Source organism: Mobula hypostoma, chromosome 13 (assembly GCF_963921235.1).
Source record: "Mobula hypostoma chromosome 13, sMobHyp1.1, whole genome shotgun sequence".
NCBI classification, from domain to species: domain Eukaryota; kingdom Metazoa; phylum Chordata; class Chondrichthyes; order Myliobatiformes; family Myliobatidae; genus Mobula; species Mobula hypostoma.
In genome coordinates this window covers 22860376-22879135 of record NC_086109.1, presented here as the reverse complement: position 1 = coordinate 22879135, position 18760 = coordinate 22860376, and the positions used below count along the sequence as shown (strand labels likewise).

Genomic DNA, 18760 nt, shown 5'->3' with positions numbered 1-18760 from the left:
TCACAATCAGTTCCAGAGACCTGGCTTTCTTCTGCAAGCTTAGCCCCCCTCTTCCCACCCACAGTATGCAAAGCAGTGTACCTGTTGTTGAGGAGAATGGCTACAGAGATAATCTACACAGGCTGCATATCCCCTTTTTCCCTCCTGATGGTCACCTACTTACCTGTGTCCTGCACCTTGGCTGTAAACTACCTCCTGTCGATCAACCCCCTCAGTCTCCCAAATGATCCAGAATTTACTCGGTTCTAGCTCCAATTCCTTAACACAGTCTGAAAGAAGACATAGCTGGATGCACTTCTTGCAGTTGTAGTCGTCAGGGACATTGGCGTTCTCCCTACCTTCCCACATTCCCTGAGGAGCAATCCACTCCCCTGCCTGGCACCCTACTGCTCTAACTGTGTGCCATAAGAAAGGAAGAAAAATTAAATGCAAAAATCTACCTACTGCCTTTCTCACTGAAGCCTCTAGAGCCAAAGCCTGAACTCCGTACTTGTAACACTGGCCCACTTCCACAATGGCAGCTCCTCTTAAACCTAACTTGCCAAGTGGCTAGTTATGTGCAATCCACATCTCCTTGGGACCTGTGGTGAACAGAGTGTGCTGATTGCCCCCGTTCACTTCTTTCGAACACTCTCCTGCTACACAATCCATGTCTCCTTGGGAACTGTGGCTCTAGAATTCTCAAACCCATGGTGACTATGTCACTGGAATTAGAGCCTGTGTGGAGCTAGTGTAGAAGAGGAGTTAAAGTCTGGGACAGATCAGAAATAATATTGAATAGCAGAGAAGGCAGATGGTCCATTTTTAGCATTCCTGTAATCTCTACTCACAAGAAGGATAGCATTGCGTGCAGACACCACCAGCTGAAAGTTGACTGTTACACACATAACTTGGAAATATATTGACAGGACTTTCATCATTCTGATGTACTTGTATAACTGTTCCTACCACCCATATCTCATACTCTTTTGGTTATGTTGGTACTCATCGATCTCTCCTTGTGTACCCCTTCTGATAGTTCAGGTGCAAGCCACACTCCTCTCCACTTGAAACACCCTGCACCCAAAAGGTAGGTGAAAGGTGTTTAAGATTGCTTTAAAAAAAAAGCTCTTAATATAGCATGTTAACAATTCAAATCTTCCTTTTCCCTTTGTGCTCTGTACTTTAAAGCAGAAGAGTTCAAAGTGCACTTATTGTCAAAGTATGTATACATTATACAACCTTGAGATTCCTCTCCTTGCAGGCAGCCACAAAACAAAGAAACCCCAAAAGAACCCATCAAAAAAGACTGTCAAACACCCAGTGTGCAGACAGAAAAATAAAATCATGCGAGCGATAAAAGTAAGCCAATAGCATTCAGAACTGAAGTTGTGCGAAAGGCACGAAGCCAGGCATCACTGCAGCTGGAGCAGGCCACAGCCCCAGTGCAGCACAGAGCTGAGTAAACATTGTAGAGCAATGATTAGAACCGTGTAGAACTGGCCCATTCCTGTCCTCCGGTCCTGACACCCTGAACTTCTCAATCTGGCCCGGCCGGCACTTAAATTGGCCACACATCGGGTTGTTCCTTGCTCTCTGACAGCACTGGGGCCTGAACCATGCCACCACGATTCAGTCCGTGCCTGATCTTTCAAATTCGGCCTGGCACTTAAATTGATCAGACATGGGGACTTCCCTCATTCTTGCCTCCACCATGCCTCACCTTTGCCTTTGCCTTTGCCACCACCTCCTTCTCCTCCCACCTCCTCAATGCAAGAAGATTGAAGAGATTGTGCCTAAACAGTGTAGTGCCTTATCCTAGCATGAGTCTGGTATAGCTTGTAACAATTCGAAATCATAGGAACTTGCTTATTAAGCAATGTGACACTTCCGCTTTCTGCTTAACTCAAAAGAAAGGGAGTGTACATGTAATTGCCCATTTATAAAGCTGGGCTCAGGCAACCCAGAACTTCAAAGAATGTAAAAGGGTGGGAGAAACAAGGCACTACAGATGCTTGAAAATTGATCAATATAGTAAACTGCTGGGAAAACCCAGCACCTGAGGCAGAAAGATATGTGCTGATGTTTTGGGTGAAATCCCTGCAGTGGGAGGGGAGAGGAAAGATGGTTAATATAAAAGAGTGCAGTAGGGGTGGTGGGACAGAAGCTGGTAGGTGATATGTAGAATCAGACTGGGGAGGGGGAGGGTATGGAAAAGGTAAAAGGGAGAGAATCTGGACAGACTGGTGAAAGTCGGAAAGGACCATAGAGGTCTCATGAAATTGGAAAATTCAGTGTTTATATCATTGGGTTGTAAACTTTCCAAACATAATGAGATGGTGTTCTTGTTACATGCTTAACTTCAGAATGGCTGAAGAGAAGGCTGCGGAAAGGCAGGTTGGTGTATAAATGAGAAGAAGCGAAAAAGTTTTATTTGTCACATGTACTTGGAAACATTGAAAGATACAGTAAAATGTGTTAAATCAAGTTAACAAGGATTGTTCTGGGAGCAGCCTGCAAGTGTTGCCACGCTTCTGGTGCCAACATTGCATGCCTGCTGCTTACTAACCTTAAATGTACTACTTTGGAATGTAGGAGCAAACTGCAGCATCTGGAAGAACCCACACCGTCATGGGGAGAATGTAAAAAAAAAACTCCTTACAGAGTGGTGGGAATTGCATCCCAGTCAGTGATCACTGGTGCTGTAAAGTGATTGTGCTGTCTGCTACACCACTGAGTTGAAGTGACATGCAACTGGAAGCTCAAGATGGCTGTTGTGGAGGCCACGTTGCAAACATCGAATGCAGTAGGCCAGTTTTGAGGACAATCTTGTGAATCAATGCCTGTTCAGGTCTCTGGATGGTGGTGAGGGAGGAGTTGAAGGGGCAACTGTTGTGCCTTGTATGGTTGCAGGCAAAATTGCAAGGGCATGGAGAGGGATGAGTAGTCCTGGAAGTCGTCCAGAGAATGGAACATAGAAAGGTGGTGAGGAGGGAAGATGTGTAGAAATGGCAAAGGGTGATATACTGGATGTGGAGGCTGGTGGGGTGCAAGGCAAGGACCAGAGGAACTCTTCATCTGGGCAAGGGATTGGGGTCTGAGAGCAGATGGTTGAGAAATGGAGGAAATTTGTTGATCATTTCATCAACTACAGCAGAGGGGGAGTCATGTTCCCAGGTTATTGCAGAAGTCCTAGAGCAGAAAGCCTCATCTCCAGAGTATGCAGCACAGAAAAGAGGATGGTGCGCTTGTAGGAGATAGGTTTGAGCAGGGATATAGATGGTAGCTATGGCAGTTCATATATTTATAGTGGATGTCCATGGCTTGTTTGTCCTGAGATGGAGACAGGTCCAGAAAAGTAAGAGAACCATCGCAGTCTTTGATATTATGAAGAAAGAGTTGGAAGGGCCATCAGAACAGGTTTGGAACAAGGACAGTAACAAGCAAAAAGTTGGACATTGCTAGGGCCCATGCAAGAGCACATGGCCTGTGTTTTCTAGTACCTGAAAACCTGTGCTGTCTTCAGTGTGGTGTTTCAGAACTGAAAGATCAGTATGTCTTCACACTGACAATGACAGTACTAATGGCCCAGAGAGGGTTAGGTGCTTAATATAAATAGTGCTACGGTGACTAACACTTTTGCACAGTACTGTAGTAATTTTGTTTTACACTGTACTACTGTAAAAATAAAACAAATTTCATGATATACTTGAGTGATGATGAACCTGATCCTGATATGGGTCTATTGGCTGAGAGTGGGAAGGGAGCAGGGAGAAGGGAATCATAGTTGGGAAAAGGGGAAGGGAGAGGGGAGGGGAAGAACCAGAGAGCCCTTCTGTAATGATCAATAAACCAATTGTATGGAATTAAATGACCTTGTGCCATCCCTTGCCCCAGGCACTCCTTCTCTAACACCTCCCACACCCCTCCCACAGTCTCCATCCTCAACATTCTCAACATCCTTTGCTCTTGCCAGATTTATAAACCTGCTGTCTGCTCCTCGTTGACAAATACAGAACTGTGCAAAAGTCTTCGACACCCTAGCTATATATATGTGCTTAAAACTTTTCAACAGTACTGTAAAAGTATTATTCTTAGTTGTGCTCAATACGTTCCTCAGAATGTTCATCAGCTGAAAATTTGGTCTTTTCCAGGTCATTTCTCGTGGCACCCAGCCTGCATGGCTGTAGCAGTAAGTGTTTATTTTTGAAAAACATTTGACTTAAGTTGTTATTTGTGATTCCAGATGATCATCTACAGTATATTTTCTGAACTTCCCACCTCTTAATGATAGAACTGTACTTTGAATTTATAATAGTACACCTCGGGACATCTAAACACATATAGTCAACCTATTCATAGCAGGTCGACATTAAAAATTTTAAGTTAATGGAACTTGTTTTAATTTAGTATGTGCTTTCTCTTTTGGTGAGTACTCTGAACTACTCTATGCCAGAATTTATCTACTTTAGAATATAAGACCAAGGAGCAGGTGAAGGCTATTTAGTCCTTCAAAACTTCACTGCCATTCATCAAGATTGTGGTTGATCCACTTCAACACTATTTTCCTGCACCATCTTGTGGAATCTCTGATATGAATGAACTCAATGACCAAGCCTCCACAGCTCTTTCGAGTGTTGAATTCCTGGAGATGTTTCTCCTCATTACGATCCTAAATGGCCTATCCCTTGTTTGGAGACTGTGACCACAGCTTCTCAATCCTTCATCCAGGGGGAAAAAAAATGTCTCCTTTCAAGCTGTGTAAACTTTGAATTTCATTGAGTTTCTTATTCTTCCAAGCTTGATAATGTAGGACTGGTCATAGAGTCATATGGCTGTACAGCATGGAAATGGGCCCTTTGGCCCAACTAGTCCATGCTAACCAAGATGGCCCATGCAAGCTAGTCCCATTTGCTAGTGTTTGGTCCATAACTTTCAGAATCATTCCAATCCATATACTTGTCCAATTTATCCAAAAAAAAAATTATTGTACAGCAACATACATCAAAGTTGCTGGTGAACGCAGCAGGCCAAGCAGCATCTATAGGAAGAGGCGCAGTCGACGTTTTAGGCCGAGACCCTGACGAAGGGTCTCGGCCTGAAACGTCGACTGCGCCTCTTCCTATAGATGCTGCTTGGCCTGCTGTGTTCACCAGCAGCTTTGATGTATGTTGCTTGAATTTCCAGCATCTGCAGAATTCCTGTTGTTTGCGTTTATTGTACAGCACCTGCTTCAACATATTCTGGTAGCTGATTCCATATAGATACCACCCTTTATGTTAAAAAAAATTGCCCCTTGTTTCTTTTAAATCTTTCCCCTCTCATTTTAAACTGATGTCGTCTCATCTTGGTACCCCGACTCTGCACAATTACTTCTCATAGGAAAACCTGCTGTTCCCAGTACTTTCAGCACTCTCTCTATGGCAAGTATATCCTTTTTATGGGTAAAGAATTCCAAAACTGAACAGAACGCTTCAGGTACAATCTCACCTCTCACTAGCTCCTTACTTCTTAGTTAGATTATTGATGTAAGTTATGAATAGCTGGGATCAAGCACCAGTGTGTATGACACCAAACCAGTCTCAGTCTGCCAACCTGAGAAAGATCCAGTTTATGACTTGATGTGTGTTCTAGAGTTAATGATGCAAACAATTCTTAGGATTCTAGCACACTGATAGATAAATCCCAAATCAGTGACATTCAATGCCCTTGAGATTACAAAATTCATCTTGAAAAGAGGGAATAAATCAAAGTTAATGAGCTGTGAAGACTGGAATTGCTGGTTTTGGGTTTAGTTCAGCTTGTATATTCCTTTTGAACAATACTAAATTGCTCTTTCAAGAAAAGGAGGGCAGGTAGAAGCCAGAGAAGGACATTCAGCTCCTTTTACTCGTTCCTTCATTTATTAACATCACAGCAGCTCTAAACCTGTTGTATGTACTTTGATTTCCTTCATATGCAGCAATCTGTTAATATCTCACATACTGAATGTCCACTGCCATCTTAGGCAAAGAGTTCCAGAAATTACTACCTTCTGGCAAAATAATTACTTCTCTCCTCAATGACCAGCCCCTTGTTTTGACATTGTGACCTGATAAACAATCGATCTACACTGTCTAACACTAAGAGTTTATATATTTCCGTGAGATCACCTCTCATTCTTTTAAACTCCAAAGAAGATTCAAGATCAATTAAATAATTAAAGATTATTTAATTGTTGAACAACAACATGCTCGACTAACATTTCAATTTGACGGGATGGTTCTGTTCTGCACAGTCAGGAACTCCCTGTTGGGGAAATTCAAAGGAGGTGGAATCTGTATTCATTAACAGAGGTCTGTGGACAAACTCATCTCACTGTTCTGGGACGATTAAATATTCTACAATTAAATGCCAGTCACATTACCAGCTCGGAGTGTCCTGTTATGTTCACAACTGATGTCTAACCCCCCACCAAGTGCAAACGACAAGGATGCACTGGGTGAGCTCTACAATATCATCATTTTCCTTTACTTATGTGTCCAGAAAATGACATTAAACAATCTTGAAAAAGAGCTAGTATATACACAAGGAATAACGGTTAAACAATGAATAGTTAGGATTTGGATTACATTACATGATAAGTGTTATCTTATGAATTTAATTCGTTAGTGTATTTAAAAGGGATTGAGTAAAAGTTTAAAAAGTTGCAAGGATATGGAAATAAGAATATAGAACCATCGAGGTTGTCCTTTGAAAGAGCCAGCATAACCTCAGTGAGGCAAATGGCTCCTTCGTATGTTTATAGTATTCTATAGTTCAAGGGCGATTTTAATCTACATATAAACTGATCAAATGAAGCTATCAGTAATAGTGCAGTGAATGAATTCACATGTGTGGAAGATGGGTTACTAAATTAACATATTAAAGATTCAATAAGGGGATGAGCTATCTTAACTCTGGTATTGTTCAATGAAAAGTATTAATTAATCATCTGGTTGGTAAGCACCCTTTAGGGAAGAGTAATTATATTTCACACTGCATAAAAGGAAGGCATTCAACCCACTGTGTTAATATTAGCCCTGAATCCATTCCCATTTACTCACCTATTTCCTTGTAACCTGCTGTAATCTAATTTTTTTTAATATATAGATTGAAAATTAATTCAGTTCAAAATCAATTTCTTAAAGCCAATTACAACAGTATGAGTTGCGTATATGGATTGGGAAATTACTTTAAAAGTTTTAACAGTAAATAAGCAATGGCTACCATTCGAAGAATTAATGTATACTTTGCACAAAATTTGCATTCCCTTTTAAGGCACAGAAGTACAGCAGGTAAAGTAATCAGCTGAGGCTAACAAAAACTAAAGCTTTCATGAATCCAGTTGGATTGTTACTTGGAGCTTTGAGTTGGTCTGTTGAATCCTTTCTTTTCAGTGTTTTAGTACTGCATTCTTCCTTTGGGATTTTTGTATTTTCCCTGCCACTGAAATTAGGCTAACGCATCAGTAGAGATCCCTAATTTCTCTCTCCTTCCTTTTAACTATTCTGATAATAAACTCCACTTTTTCTTCTGCGTTTATAAACCTCAACTGCCGCAGTTAGCAGGAAACTTTGATGTGTTTCAATTCGCATCGCCAACCCATATCACAGACAATTTCCAACGTAAATATAGAAGAATAACCCTAAAATTGTATCAGCTTTAAAAAGCTGATTGGCCTGCGAATGTCAAAGCAATTTGAGATATTTTACTATTTTATTATATTGTAATGTAATTTATTACATGCAATATAATGTATGTAATGTACATAACATAAAAATAGAATTATTATTTTATTAATGTATATTTTGTTCTGTAAGCAAATGTGGGCATGCTGTGTTGGTGCTGGAATGAGTTGTGACACTCGTGGGCTGCCCCTAGCACACCTTTGGGTGTGTTGGTTAGTAATGCAGATGACGCATTGCCCTGTGTATTTTGACGTACATGTGATAAATAAACTTGTGTCTATTGTTGACACCTTAAGAAGGGCTGACTGAAGTAACTTGGCTGAGAATAGAGCTACACTTGGGTTTTCGCGTCTCTTCAAATGAATTGTCTGGAATAGTTTTGTTGGAAGGTGGTCAAACATGCAATACTTCTGTAAAGTTGTAGGTTTTTTTGCTTCTGGCCAATGTAGGTCTTCCTCAGTGTAAACACAAAATCAGAACACGGGATGCTACCAATGGGATACGCAGAGCACGGAAGAGTTACAAACTAGCGGGATAAAAATGTTACTTGCTTTGGTTTTGTCAAATGTTTTTTGAAGTTAGGAAGTAAATATATTAAACTCCGTGTTTTAGATTAGCAAATTGTGTGCAAGGTGCTTTAGTGAAAATAAAGCTCTTAAGTTCTCCCCTTTTCTCTGTGGAGTTGTTATTGGCACTGCGGAATTTTTATATATATATATTCTGTTTGTATATTCTGCACAATTAAATGATCAAGAATGTTTCTGAGCCATTGCTTAGCTGGTTATTGCACCACTCACAAAGACAGAGGGCACTGGCTTCAGTTGCTGATCATTGCTTTTCTGGTCTAATTTGGGAGTTGCCCTTGGAGTCATTAATCCTTGGATAGGGAGGGGGAGAAAACAAAGAAACTTGTATTTCTGCCAACAGCAGATATGATCACAATCAAATAATTAATTTTAGCTATGTTGCTTGAAAAACGCAAGCTCCCCTACTCTGTGAAGTAATGCCATTGTAGCTTTCACATGCTGAGATGGTAGACAGGGCCTCCACTTGACTAGATACAAAAACTGCCACTAGTATAAAGAGGAAGCAATTTTAATCTGCCATGCTGCTCAAGGTGATGTAATAATAAATTATTTTTGTGCAGTTGATTATTTGCCAGTTACCTAACAGAATGTCTCTGTTTTTTGAAATGATTCTGTAATCATCAGCATTGCCACTGATGGCCTGCATTTCATTTGTTTTCTGAAGGTAGTCATGCAGTCCTCTTTTCTGAAGTCCCAAGTCATGTGAGGTGCCTCATGAGTCGATATTTGAAGCAGTTCTTCAGTAGGCTTGTTGCTGAGTTTAATCTTTGTCTGTCCTTTGAAGGCAGAATTTTGTGGAGGAAACAAATCCTGAATTTTTTTCCTCCCCCAATAACCTCTTTAAAGTAGTCTGTCTTTGCTTTCATTTCAGGTCTGCTTTTGTATGACTGAAGCCATTCTGACCTTCTCAGTGGACAGCTCCCCATTTTTTTGTTGCTCAATTAAAGCCAAAGTGCGACTTCACTGGATGATGCAAGTCCTTGCTGTGATCATTGGTTCCATTGGCCTCATTTTCATTGTTTCCAGCAAGAACATCTCCGAGTCCCCACACCTTACCTCTTGGCACAGCATTCTTGGAACCGGGACTGCGATTGCTGTTTGTGGTCAGTTGTTGTGTGGCCTCTGCCTTTTGTTTCCAAAGTTGATCGATACCTACTCAGTGACCAGGCTGCGACTTTACCATGCCACCTGCGGTCTAGTGGCTTATCTGATGGGGACGGCTACAGTAATGCTGGGCTTGTGCTCTGATTGGTTCAAAGCCCAGGTTAACGTGATTTTGTGGTACTCATGCTTAATTATTCCGTTGATTCCAGCTCTCGTTATTATGAACCAGATCAATAATGGTTACTTGTCCAAGAAGAAAATAGTGATTTAATGTTGGATCAACATCAACATTGTGCTCATAGCACAACAATCTCAATAATGTGTCCAGAAAGGATGGGCTTGAGAGATGAACTTGGAGCTAATTCTATGATTGGTTTGGGCAAATACTGAGCAAAACTGACTACAAGAAACCTTTTAGTATTCCTTTTTCCTTCACCTCCTCCAAATCATGTCCACATCTATACCAACAAATTAATGATTCTTTTTCAACATTGTCCAATCTCTATTCCTGCTTCCTGTGGGCTGTCATTCGTCCTTTTTACAGATGGTGCCAGACTTTGTCTGGAGTTCTGTAGTTTGGTGAATGCAGGGCAGAGAGTAAACATATGGCCATGCTGTCTCCAGCTCGGTCATGAGTGGACTGTCCAAGCAGGAAGAAGATACTTAAAATCATTAAAAATGCATATATAGCTTTAAAACATTTATTTTTATATTTCTAAATCCTTTTAGCACCAATGATGGAAATACTTCTGTATAAATCATAATCAATATGATCCAAAGATGTATTATTTAAGCAATGATGTCTATGTCAATATTTTTATGTTTACACCACCTAATGGTTCTGTGTTGTATTCATTATAGGCATCATGTGAGACACTGCCCCCCCAAATTCTTGGTCTTTTTCTCTTGTTCTATAATTGAATCCTTAAATACAGACTCTGGAAATATTGTTCTAATATTTGTCTCTGTGTAGTAAGGTGTGCAATATCTTTAGGGTGACATTGTAGGATCTTTATACATTTTCATGCTGAACAAATGTTGCTGATTGGCGTGAATTTGTAAATTTTAAAGTATTTTGGGATCTTCAAGATTTTTAATAGTAGAACCCATGACTATAATGAAACTAGTTAAATTGTATCTTTTATTTTAGTGCAAAGAATGTAAGATCAAGAATCTAATAGAGGTTACCTTATTTGAGGGCTGAATGACCTGATGTGAGCTATAAAATAGCTTTGCAAATATATTCCCACTACATTATCTGCTGGGATGCTAAAGGCTGAAATCCTCAGGTTGTTTGTGTAGAATAACAGGTAGCTAAATATGTCAGAGGCGAAATTGTTCAGCTTAAATCTTATGTAAGCTGGTCAAATACGCCAGTGGCTACGCAAAATTATTTTATGCTAAAATTTTATCAAGTTTTATAATAGATGTAACATTCAAGTGCTGCTAATATATTTGGAATTTGGATTAATCGACTACTGCTTGCTTGTTTCTGGTTCAAATTACCCTTGTACTGAGAGTGAGTGTGGTGATGAACTCAAAACAGCTTCAGCCATTATTATGACACAATTTAGCCCCAATTTCACTTTACTAATTGCTGGTCTGAAAAGTGGCGGCAATTCCTTTGTTCAGTAAGGAATACATTTTTGGGAACTTGTTTGAAAGCCCTAACATCTGATTCCTCCTCAGAAGTGTTCTTCATTGTTTTCTTTATGATGCAAACCTTTGAACTGAGCAGCTTGAGTGTATTTGATATATGTGCCCTAAGTCAAATCATTTTTCTTTTTTTTCCAACAATGATGCTCTTGAATGACTAAAATATTCCTGAAAAATGAAAACTTGTTATTGGGTGCAATTTTTTTTTTCTCTACCATCTATTTCTATTGAATATTTCACTTTAAATGTTAGTGGACTTTTGCTAAAGTCACCATTGGTGATGCAGTGAATCAAAATCAAATTGTAGGCTAAAGTTGAAATATTCAGTGGTTTGCACTACAGTTGGATTGAGCACTTCTGGCATGTTTAACCAGTTCATTTAGAGAAGGTTGCTCTGTGAAGGGACATCGATTTTCTGAAAAGAAGATTAATTATTTTGCACTACCTGGTTTCTGACATTAGATGTCACTGTTTCACAGTATTTTAAACATACCAGGCATATGAATTACAGGATGTCATATGGAGCTTTGTGTATTATCTGTGAATTTTCCTTGCACTTGGCATAATTTTAATTTTTGACTGTAATAACATTGTAACCCTTTATCATGCATGATAAAAATCACATTGGGTATGACAATAATGTGCACTGTAAAATTGAACAGTAATTTTGTTGAGCAAAAGTTGCTGTATGTGGGTGTTAAATCTTTCAGATACAGCAATACTTTTGTCAGAATCTTTGATGTTCTTGGTGATCTCAAGGCCATGTGACATGCCTAGTATAGTACTTGTGAAGGGACCTCAAATTTGTACGTGTACAACAGGGCAGTTGGTATCTGAAGGCAAGTGTTGAAGTTATATCATTACCAAAACATGTTTTCTGCCAATATTTGAATTGCACACATTGTGGTTTCCATGCTGTTGATGAATTCATTTTAAATTTAGTGTCTTAAACTGAGGCAACAAACAAAGGGAAATTGTGTGTATGTATAATGGAATCAAGGTATATGTGTATAGTATATGAATGTAAGATATCATAAAGCCAGATGATTCACTTCTAATCATCTGCCTTGAAGTACATATCAGATGATGGTTGTCAAGAAGGGTTCAATGAGTCTTGGTACATAAATATAAGTTTTATATTATATTGCTTCACCACTAAGGTCTGTAGTGTGAACTAATGTTTTCATTTTTACTTTGGCTTACTGATTAATTACGTGATTTCCATCATTTAAGAAATGGGGTGCCACAGTAGTGTAGCAGTGAGCACGAAGCTATTACAGGTTGGGGTGTCGGAGTTCAGAGTTCAGATCCGGCATCCTCTGTAAGAAGTTTGTATGGACTTCCCGTGAGTGTGTGGGTTTCCTCCAGGTGCTTCGGTTTCCTCTCACAGTCCAAAGATGTAGCTGTTAGCAGGTTAATTGATCAGTGTAAATTCTCCTGTGATTAGTCTAGGATTAAATAGGTGGGTTGCCGAGAGGTGCAGCTCATTGAGTTGGAAGGGCCTGTTCTGTGCTGCATCGCTAAATAAAAATAAATAAATATAGTTTCTGTCACTTCTGAGACTAAACCAAAAGCTGAGAAGTGATAACTTGATAGAAAAGTCTTCTGTATGTTATTTATGAAGTGTGCTGGTGCTGGGTTGTTGCAGGACAATTGTGAGATTTGTAGTTCATTTTATGTGTTGGTTCTTGTTGAGAAAGAAATAGAGGAAATCAAGAGTTCCTCAAATAATGCCACAGCACTACTCTTGAGAGCTAGTATGTCGGTTTGATACTTCACTTCATTAACCTGAAGGTTATGGATGAGGAAGTTTGCATTATTTATCTAGAATGACCTGTACCACTTCCACACTTTCTGACCTGTATGCTAAAATTGCTACCATCACCACTGCAAACATTATACCTAACTGCTTTGTAAATGGCTATCAGGCTTTCAGCTATACAACTTTATTTTGGAGTCTATTCACACAAAAAGAAAATGATATACAGTGGATTCTGCTTAATTGGGTTTTGGCTCATTTTAGCTCAGTTAGCCAAAGTTTCATGGAAATAGTTGAAAATGTGTAACAAAGCCAAACTACCATTTAACTGAGTAACAAATTAGGTATTTAAATGAAATGCCAAACAATGCCAAAACTACTTTGGTACGCTAAAACTGTATTAGTTCCTAATAGTTATCAATGGAGGAATTCATTCTGTATACGCTGACATGCTCTTTTGATCGACTATAAATAAAATCAGTGTAAACACCTAGTGCAGATAATGGACTGCCTTCAAACAGTACTTTGGACAATTGCATCCACCAAATCTTTATTTTAATTGTATCATTCAAGACTGTCATTACCTTCAAATTCTTAGTAGTTCCTAACTTTTTGAAGTAGTGAAATTGTTTCATTTCACTCCCAGTCGTTTCTGGTATCTCCAAGACTGAATGCTTGAAATCGCAGTGAGCAAAACGCTTCTGAATTGTCTTGCTGTTTATTGCTTGTCAACTATCAGTGATAAAAATCACTGCCTTTTGAATGTAAACACTTGTAGTGTTGAATAGCCACACAATGGGTGATGCTAGTTAGAAAATGTTTGACAACAGTCTTCTGCCCCAATTTAAGCAGTATAGCGTTCCAAATAAATGAAGGGAATCCCAGCTATTTTCTCGATTATTTTTTGTTCTTTTAAGAGTTGTCGCAAATAAGTGGCAGCCCTGATTAGCTGATGGCCCAATTAACCAAAATCTACTGTATTTTAAATATTAATACAAAATATAAATTCTCCCCTCTGGAACCCATTGAGCTCCCTGATAATTCAAAATGTATTTGATTTAGCAATGAGTCAATCAGTTCATATGACTTATTCTATTTTAATCTCCCCTCTGAAATTAAAAATCAAAAATATTTAAAATTTGCGAAGTTCTGCTATACCAGCCATCTGTTAGTGCCTATATGAAGCACTGGCTGAGCTGCACCAAGTGAGGTAATAGTTCAATCCATGGTCTGTGAAGAGTCAGCTTTTCCTTGACTAGATTGGCTATTTGAAGCAGCAGCTATCAGGTCAGGACTTGAAATCATTGTTCATTTGATCCTTAAGGAAATGTACATGTTTTACCTATAGATAGAACGAATACCAGCTGTGATGCTGCTTATGATTGAATAGTCTGTCAGGGACTGTCATGATCAGTTGTGAGAGCTCTGAGAGAAATAAAAGCTGCACATGCACAAAGCTGTTTTGTCTGAATGATCTTGAAGCAGGAGAAAGGCATCCCAAGCACTATTTCAATATTTGAAGTTTTGGCTACACCAAGAAACATTTTACATGTAAAGTAGCTGAATCCAGCAAGTTTCTTCCCCAGAAAGGGCATAGGTGCTAGGGATCACTGGATTGAAACACGTGTACTAGGTTTTATGAAGGGGTAGGGTAATCAGAAACCATTTCTTATTTGTAAAACATATGAGATATTTAAGTTCTATTTACTGAACATCTTTGCTGTTTTAACCATACTGAGAGGGAAAGGTCTTTGAAGTGGTAGAATGGTTTGTGGAGCCTGTTACTGATTAAGGTTTGTATATTTAAAAGTAAGACATTTCTCAATTTACTGTAATAGCTTGCATAGGTAAATTAGGCAGTGGTGCTGTGTGTTCTGATGGAAGTATGTTATTTCACTGGAAGTAGCCAGATATTGGTTTGTTTTGCACCTTGTGGCGCATTGGGCGGCAACCTTGCAGCTTCTTTAGCATTAGATATGAGTTTCCCAAACGGTGCAGTACTTAGGGTATGAGTTTTCTTGAAAGGTAATGGGCTTGAAGCTGCTTTAGGATGTGCATATTTAATTAAATTTATGGTGAGATTCTTTTCAATTTCACCTTTTACATAAAATTGCAATGATTATATGTTAATCACTATCGAGCAACTTCTCTACTCTACAGCACATTTCCAAATACTTTCCATAAATGGGACAAGGAATAAGTCACCCAGTGCCCTTCATTGCAAGTGAAAATGGAAATGATATTTCAGGGTGAACTTCTGTGCTGATTCATTCAGCAGCTATAAGATTTCTTCATTCTTTTTAGATTCAGGTTACCTTTTGGTGTCTTCAAACATTTAATTTTAGCTGCTCCCTTTATACCCTTTCAAAGTTGATCAATTACACCTATACATAGATGAGTCCAGCAAAGGACCAGGCCCTTTGGCCCACAATGTTGTGCTGACCCAACTAAAAAGCAAATTTTTAAAAGAAAACCAATCCCTCCTATTGCACAATATTCACATCCTTTCATCTTCCTCACGTTCATGTGCCCATCTACGTGACTCTTAAAAGCCTCTAATGTATTTGCCTCTACCACTATACCAGGCAGCTCATTCCAGGCATCCACAACTCGGAGTAAAAACTTACCTCTCACATCCCCTTTGAACCTACCTCCTCTCGCCTTCAATGCATGCCCTCTGGTATCAGACTTCAACCCTGCGAAAAAGATGTTCCCTGTCTACTCTACCTTGCATTTCAAAAATGCCACAGTCCCTGCAAAGTCACAATCGTCATGCAGTTTACAGTTTTGGAGGTGAAAAGAATAGAAGTGTTGATCTTTTTGTATTATTTTTAACAGAGCACTCTGTAAAAACCATTCGCTACTAAATGCATTTATTTCAGGTTAAGATGTATATTGCATGATGGTGGTTGTTTTTGTATAGGTGTGTGGCTGCTGGTTGCCTACAATCAGCCTGGAGGAATCCTAGTTTATTTTGGAGCTGTGCTTTAATGAGAGAGCAACTTTTGATTCTGACTGCATGGGTCTACCCTCACTCCCAGTTACTTTTCAGTCTCTCCTGGCTTAATTTATTGGACTATGGTTTTGTTTACATTTCAGTTGTCTCCACTATTGAATACGTACTGTATGTTCTCCTTTTCACAGACCAAGTGAAACTGGGTCTTTTTGACATTTACAAAGGTGAAGGGCTTGAGGTAAAAGGCTGCATGATTTTAATAAGTTCAGCCATTCTAGAATAGGATCAACAATGAATGTATTGTTGATGAATGTCTGTACAGTTTACACTCAATTCGCCTGGATTCAGCTTGACTCCTTTGCCCCCCCACCCCCACCCCACCTCTCTAAGGTGTAGATGAATGGGTCCATGGCAGTGTTAAATAGGATCAGCGATAATGATTTTATTTAATACTTAATCCCCTTGCTTGATCCTGATGAAGGGTCCGGACCCAAAACATTGACTGTTTATTTCTTTCCATAGATGCTGCCTGACCTGCTGAGTTCCTCCAGCATTTTGTGTGTGTTCTCTTGCTCGATGTCCTTTCTGATATTAATGGGGCAGTCTTTTTCTCATTTATGTCTGTCACATATTTGTATCTGTGCACAAGATCGGCAAATTTTGGGGGGAGCTGCTTACATCCGAGAGTTTTTACAGCACTTTATGTCTTACAGAATTTTATGTTTTTGCCAGATCTGTAAAAATAATTGTCAATTCTTTATGGATTCTTTTGGACCTTGCATATAATGTCTTCTAGTATAGTAATATTCTTATTGCACTCAGTGCCAAAAAAAAATCTAAAATTGATGTTCACTTACTAAACCTCTTCATTGGAATTCCCATGAAGAAGTAGACCCAATAGTAATAAACTGTTTGTTATCAGTATCTCCCAGCAACTCTCAAGTCCTCCATTTTGGAAATCATGACAGCATGACTTGTTTTCAGGGCACTTGGAATGGCAACTCAGCCATAGAAGAGTCTCAGAACGAAGTTTAATCTTCCAGAGTGTAGAAGGGGTGTGTGAGTTAGGAAGTCAGAGGGCATTAGTGTTCCTATGAGCCTGACAGTTATGGGTTTGGGAGGTGTTGGTGAGCAACATTTTAAAGAAATAATGTACTATGGCCAAGGTGTTACAGTGATAGAGGATGTGAATGAATATGCAAGTGACTGCTTTGGCTAAATAATGCCAAGTTTTTTAAAAATATATTAAGGTTTGCAGCCAGGAGCAAGAATGCGCAGAGTCACATGATTGTGTTTATGAGAATGGATGTGGAAACAGCAGTTTCAGCAATAAATCTTTTAATTTAAAACGTTCCTTAAGCACCTTTGACCTAGGCTTCCCAAATGATTTTGATTAGTAGGATCCTCTGGAATCAGTCACTCTGCCAATCTGTGTACGGCCAATGAGAGTGAGGTATGGGCTAGCTAATGTATTTTAATCTGACTGAACGATGAAACTTGCTATTGTGAACTATAGTAGATGTTTGGTGCTTTGTCAGATGTCTGTGCTTCAGTGTTGTCAACTTGAGCAAGGACTATTGTAGTATTCAGATTCATTAATTTATACCATGTACGTTGAAGCATACAGTGAAATGCTTCGTTAGTGTTAGCAGCCAACAGGGCCAGCCCGCAAGTGTCACCACACATTCCGGTGCCAGCGTAGCATATTCACAACGTTTAGCAGGAGCAATGTTCACTAGTATTTTCATAGAGACCAAAACCATAAAGGTGAGCAGGCAACAGGGTCCAGATTTGATGATGCATCATACTCTTGGCATGTCAGCTTAGTCTCTAAGCAAGACTGCAGGTTCCAGTGCCCTCAGTGAACCACAGCTAGTCTTGTCTAGTTCCAACCTTCATTTCAGGAGAGTGCGGCCACAGGAACTTCAATTTTGCTTGCTTCACTTTAAAATCCATGGTATAGATAGATACTTTTTTGATCCCAAAGGAAATTACAGTGTCACAGTAGCATTGCAAGTGCACAGATATACAAATATTAGAAGAGAAGTATTTTAATGCAGCACGTGACCAAAATGCAAGCTGGGTCCTGTTTTCATTTTTCTTGGCACAAAATATTTAAAATAGAATTTTGCATTAGCTTGGATATAATGAAAGACATGATTACATATTTAGCCATCTGTTGTATTTACAAGAATTACAGGTACATCTGTGTGCATATTGAATTTATTTTTCTACTCAAAATGTCCATCCCAAAGTGCTTTTGATTTAAATAATGTCCTTCTCAATGCTGTCAAGTATGCTCTGCAACTGCACCTGTTCTTCCAATTGTATTGTTGTGCAATGTGACTTATTATATCAAACCTCCACATAACATTTTAAAATGATAGCTAGTACACAGTTTCATATAATTTAGGGCATTTCTCAGTACACTATGCTAAAATGCACTGTAAATTAAAAAAATGTGCTGTTTTTTGGCACAAAGGACCTATGTACAATAAATACTGTATATTGTTGAAGTGTTGGATGAACTCTGATCAGGATCCCTTGCCTCTTAAGATGGTATGCTTTGCTCTCAGGTTTTTAAACTTGTTCATGGATTATTGTAATTCTATTCTATTTTATTCCAAACTGTTATGTCTTTTTGTTGTCATACTAGCTTGATGAAAATGCAGTAAATGTTCTAACAAATGGAATTGTGATTATCTAAACTGTGCTATTTTAATAAAAATGTTTTTATTGAATTGACACAAATGTACTTTTTTAAAAATCTGCTTTGCTTTGAACTGCTAATCCAAAATTTTGTGAGGTTAGGGGAAAGGCTAAGATAACAAACTGGGTAAGTGCTGTTCGGACAGCTGTTAGGATGGCACGGTAGCGTAGTGCCATCCACAGTGCTCTATAATACAGGCAAATGGGTTCAATTCCTGCTGCTACCTATAAGGAGTTTGTACATTCTCCCTGTGACCACATGGGTTTCCTCTGGGTGCTCCTGTCTCCTCCCACAGTCCGA

General features: G+C 39.2%; 1 protein-coding gene across 4 annotated transcripts in view; it reads left to right on the top strand.

Annotated features, from left to right (window-relative positions):
- Positions 1 to 18760, top strand: part of LOC134355487 (probable transmembrane reductase CYB561D1) — a 131365-nt gene that overhangs the window by 5572 nt on the left and 107033 nt on the right. Inside the window, exons 2-4 of one of the 4 annotated variants that reach the window (XM_063065444.1) lie at positions 1019 to 1069; positions 4134 to 4171; positions 9147 to 18478. In XM_063065444.1, the coding sequence (XP_062921514.1) occupies positions 4160 to 4171; positions 9147 to 9650 (516 nt within the window). In that variant the 5' untranslated portion in view covers positions 1019 to 1069; positions 4134 to 4159 and the 3' untranslated portion in view covers positions 9651 to 18478. Of the gene's footprint in view, positions 1 to 1018; positions 1070 to 4133; positions 4172 to 9146; positions 18479 to 18760 lie in introns of those variants that run through there. The other 3 variants (XM_063065443.1, XM_063065442.1, XM_063065445.1) reach the window with 3 other exon arrangements.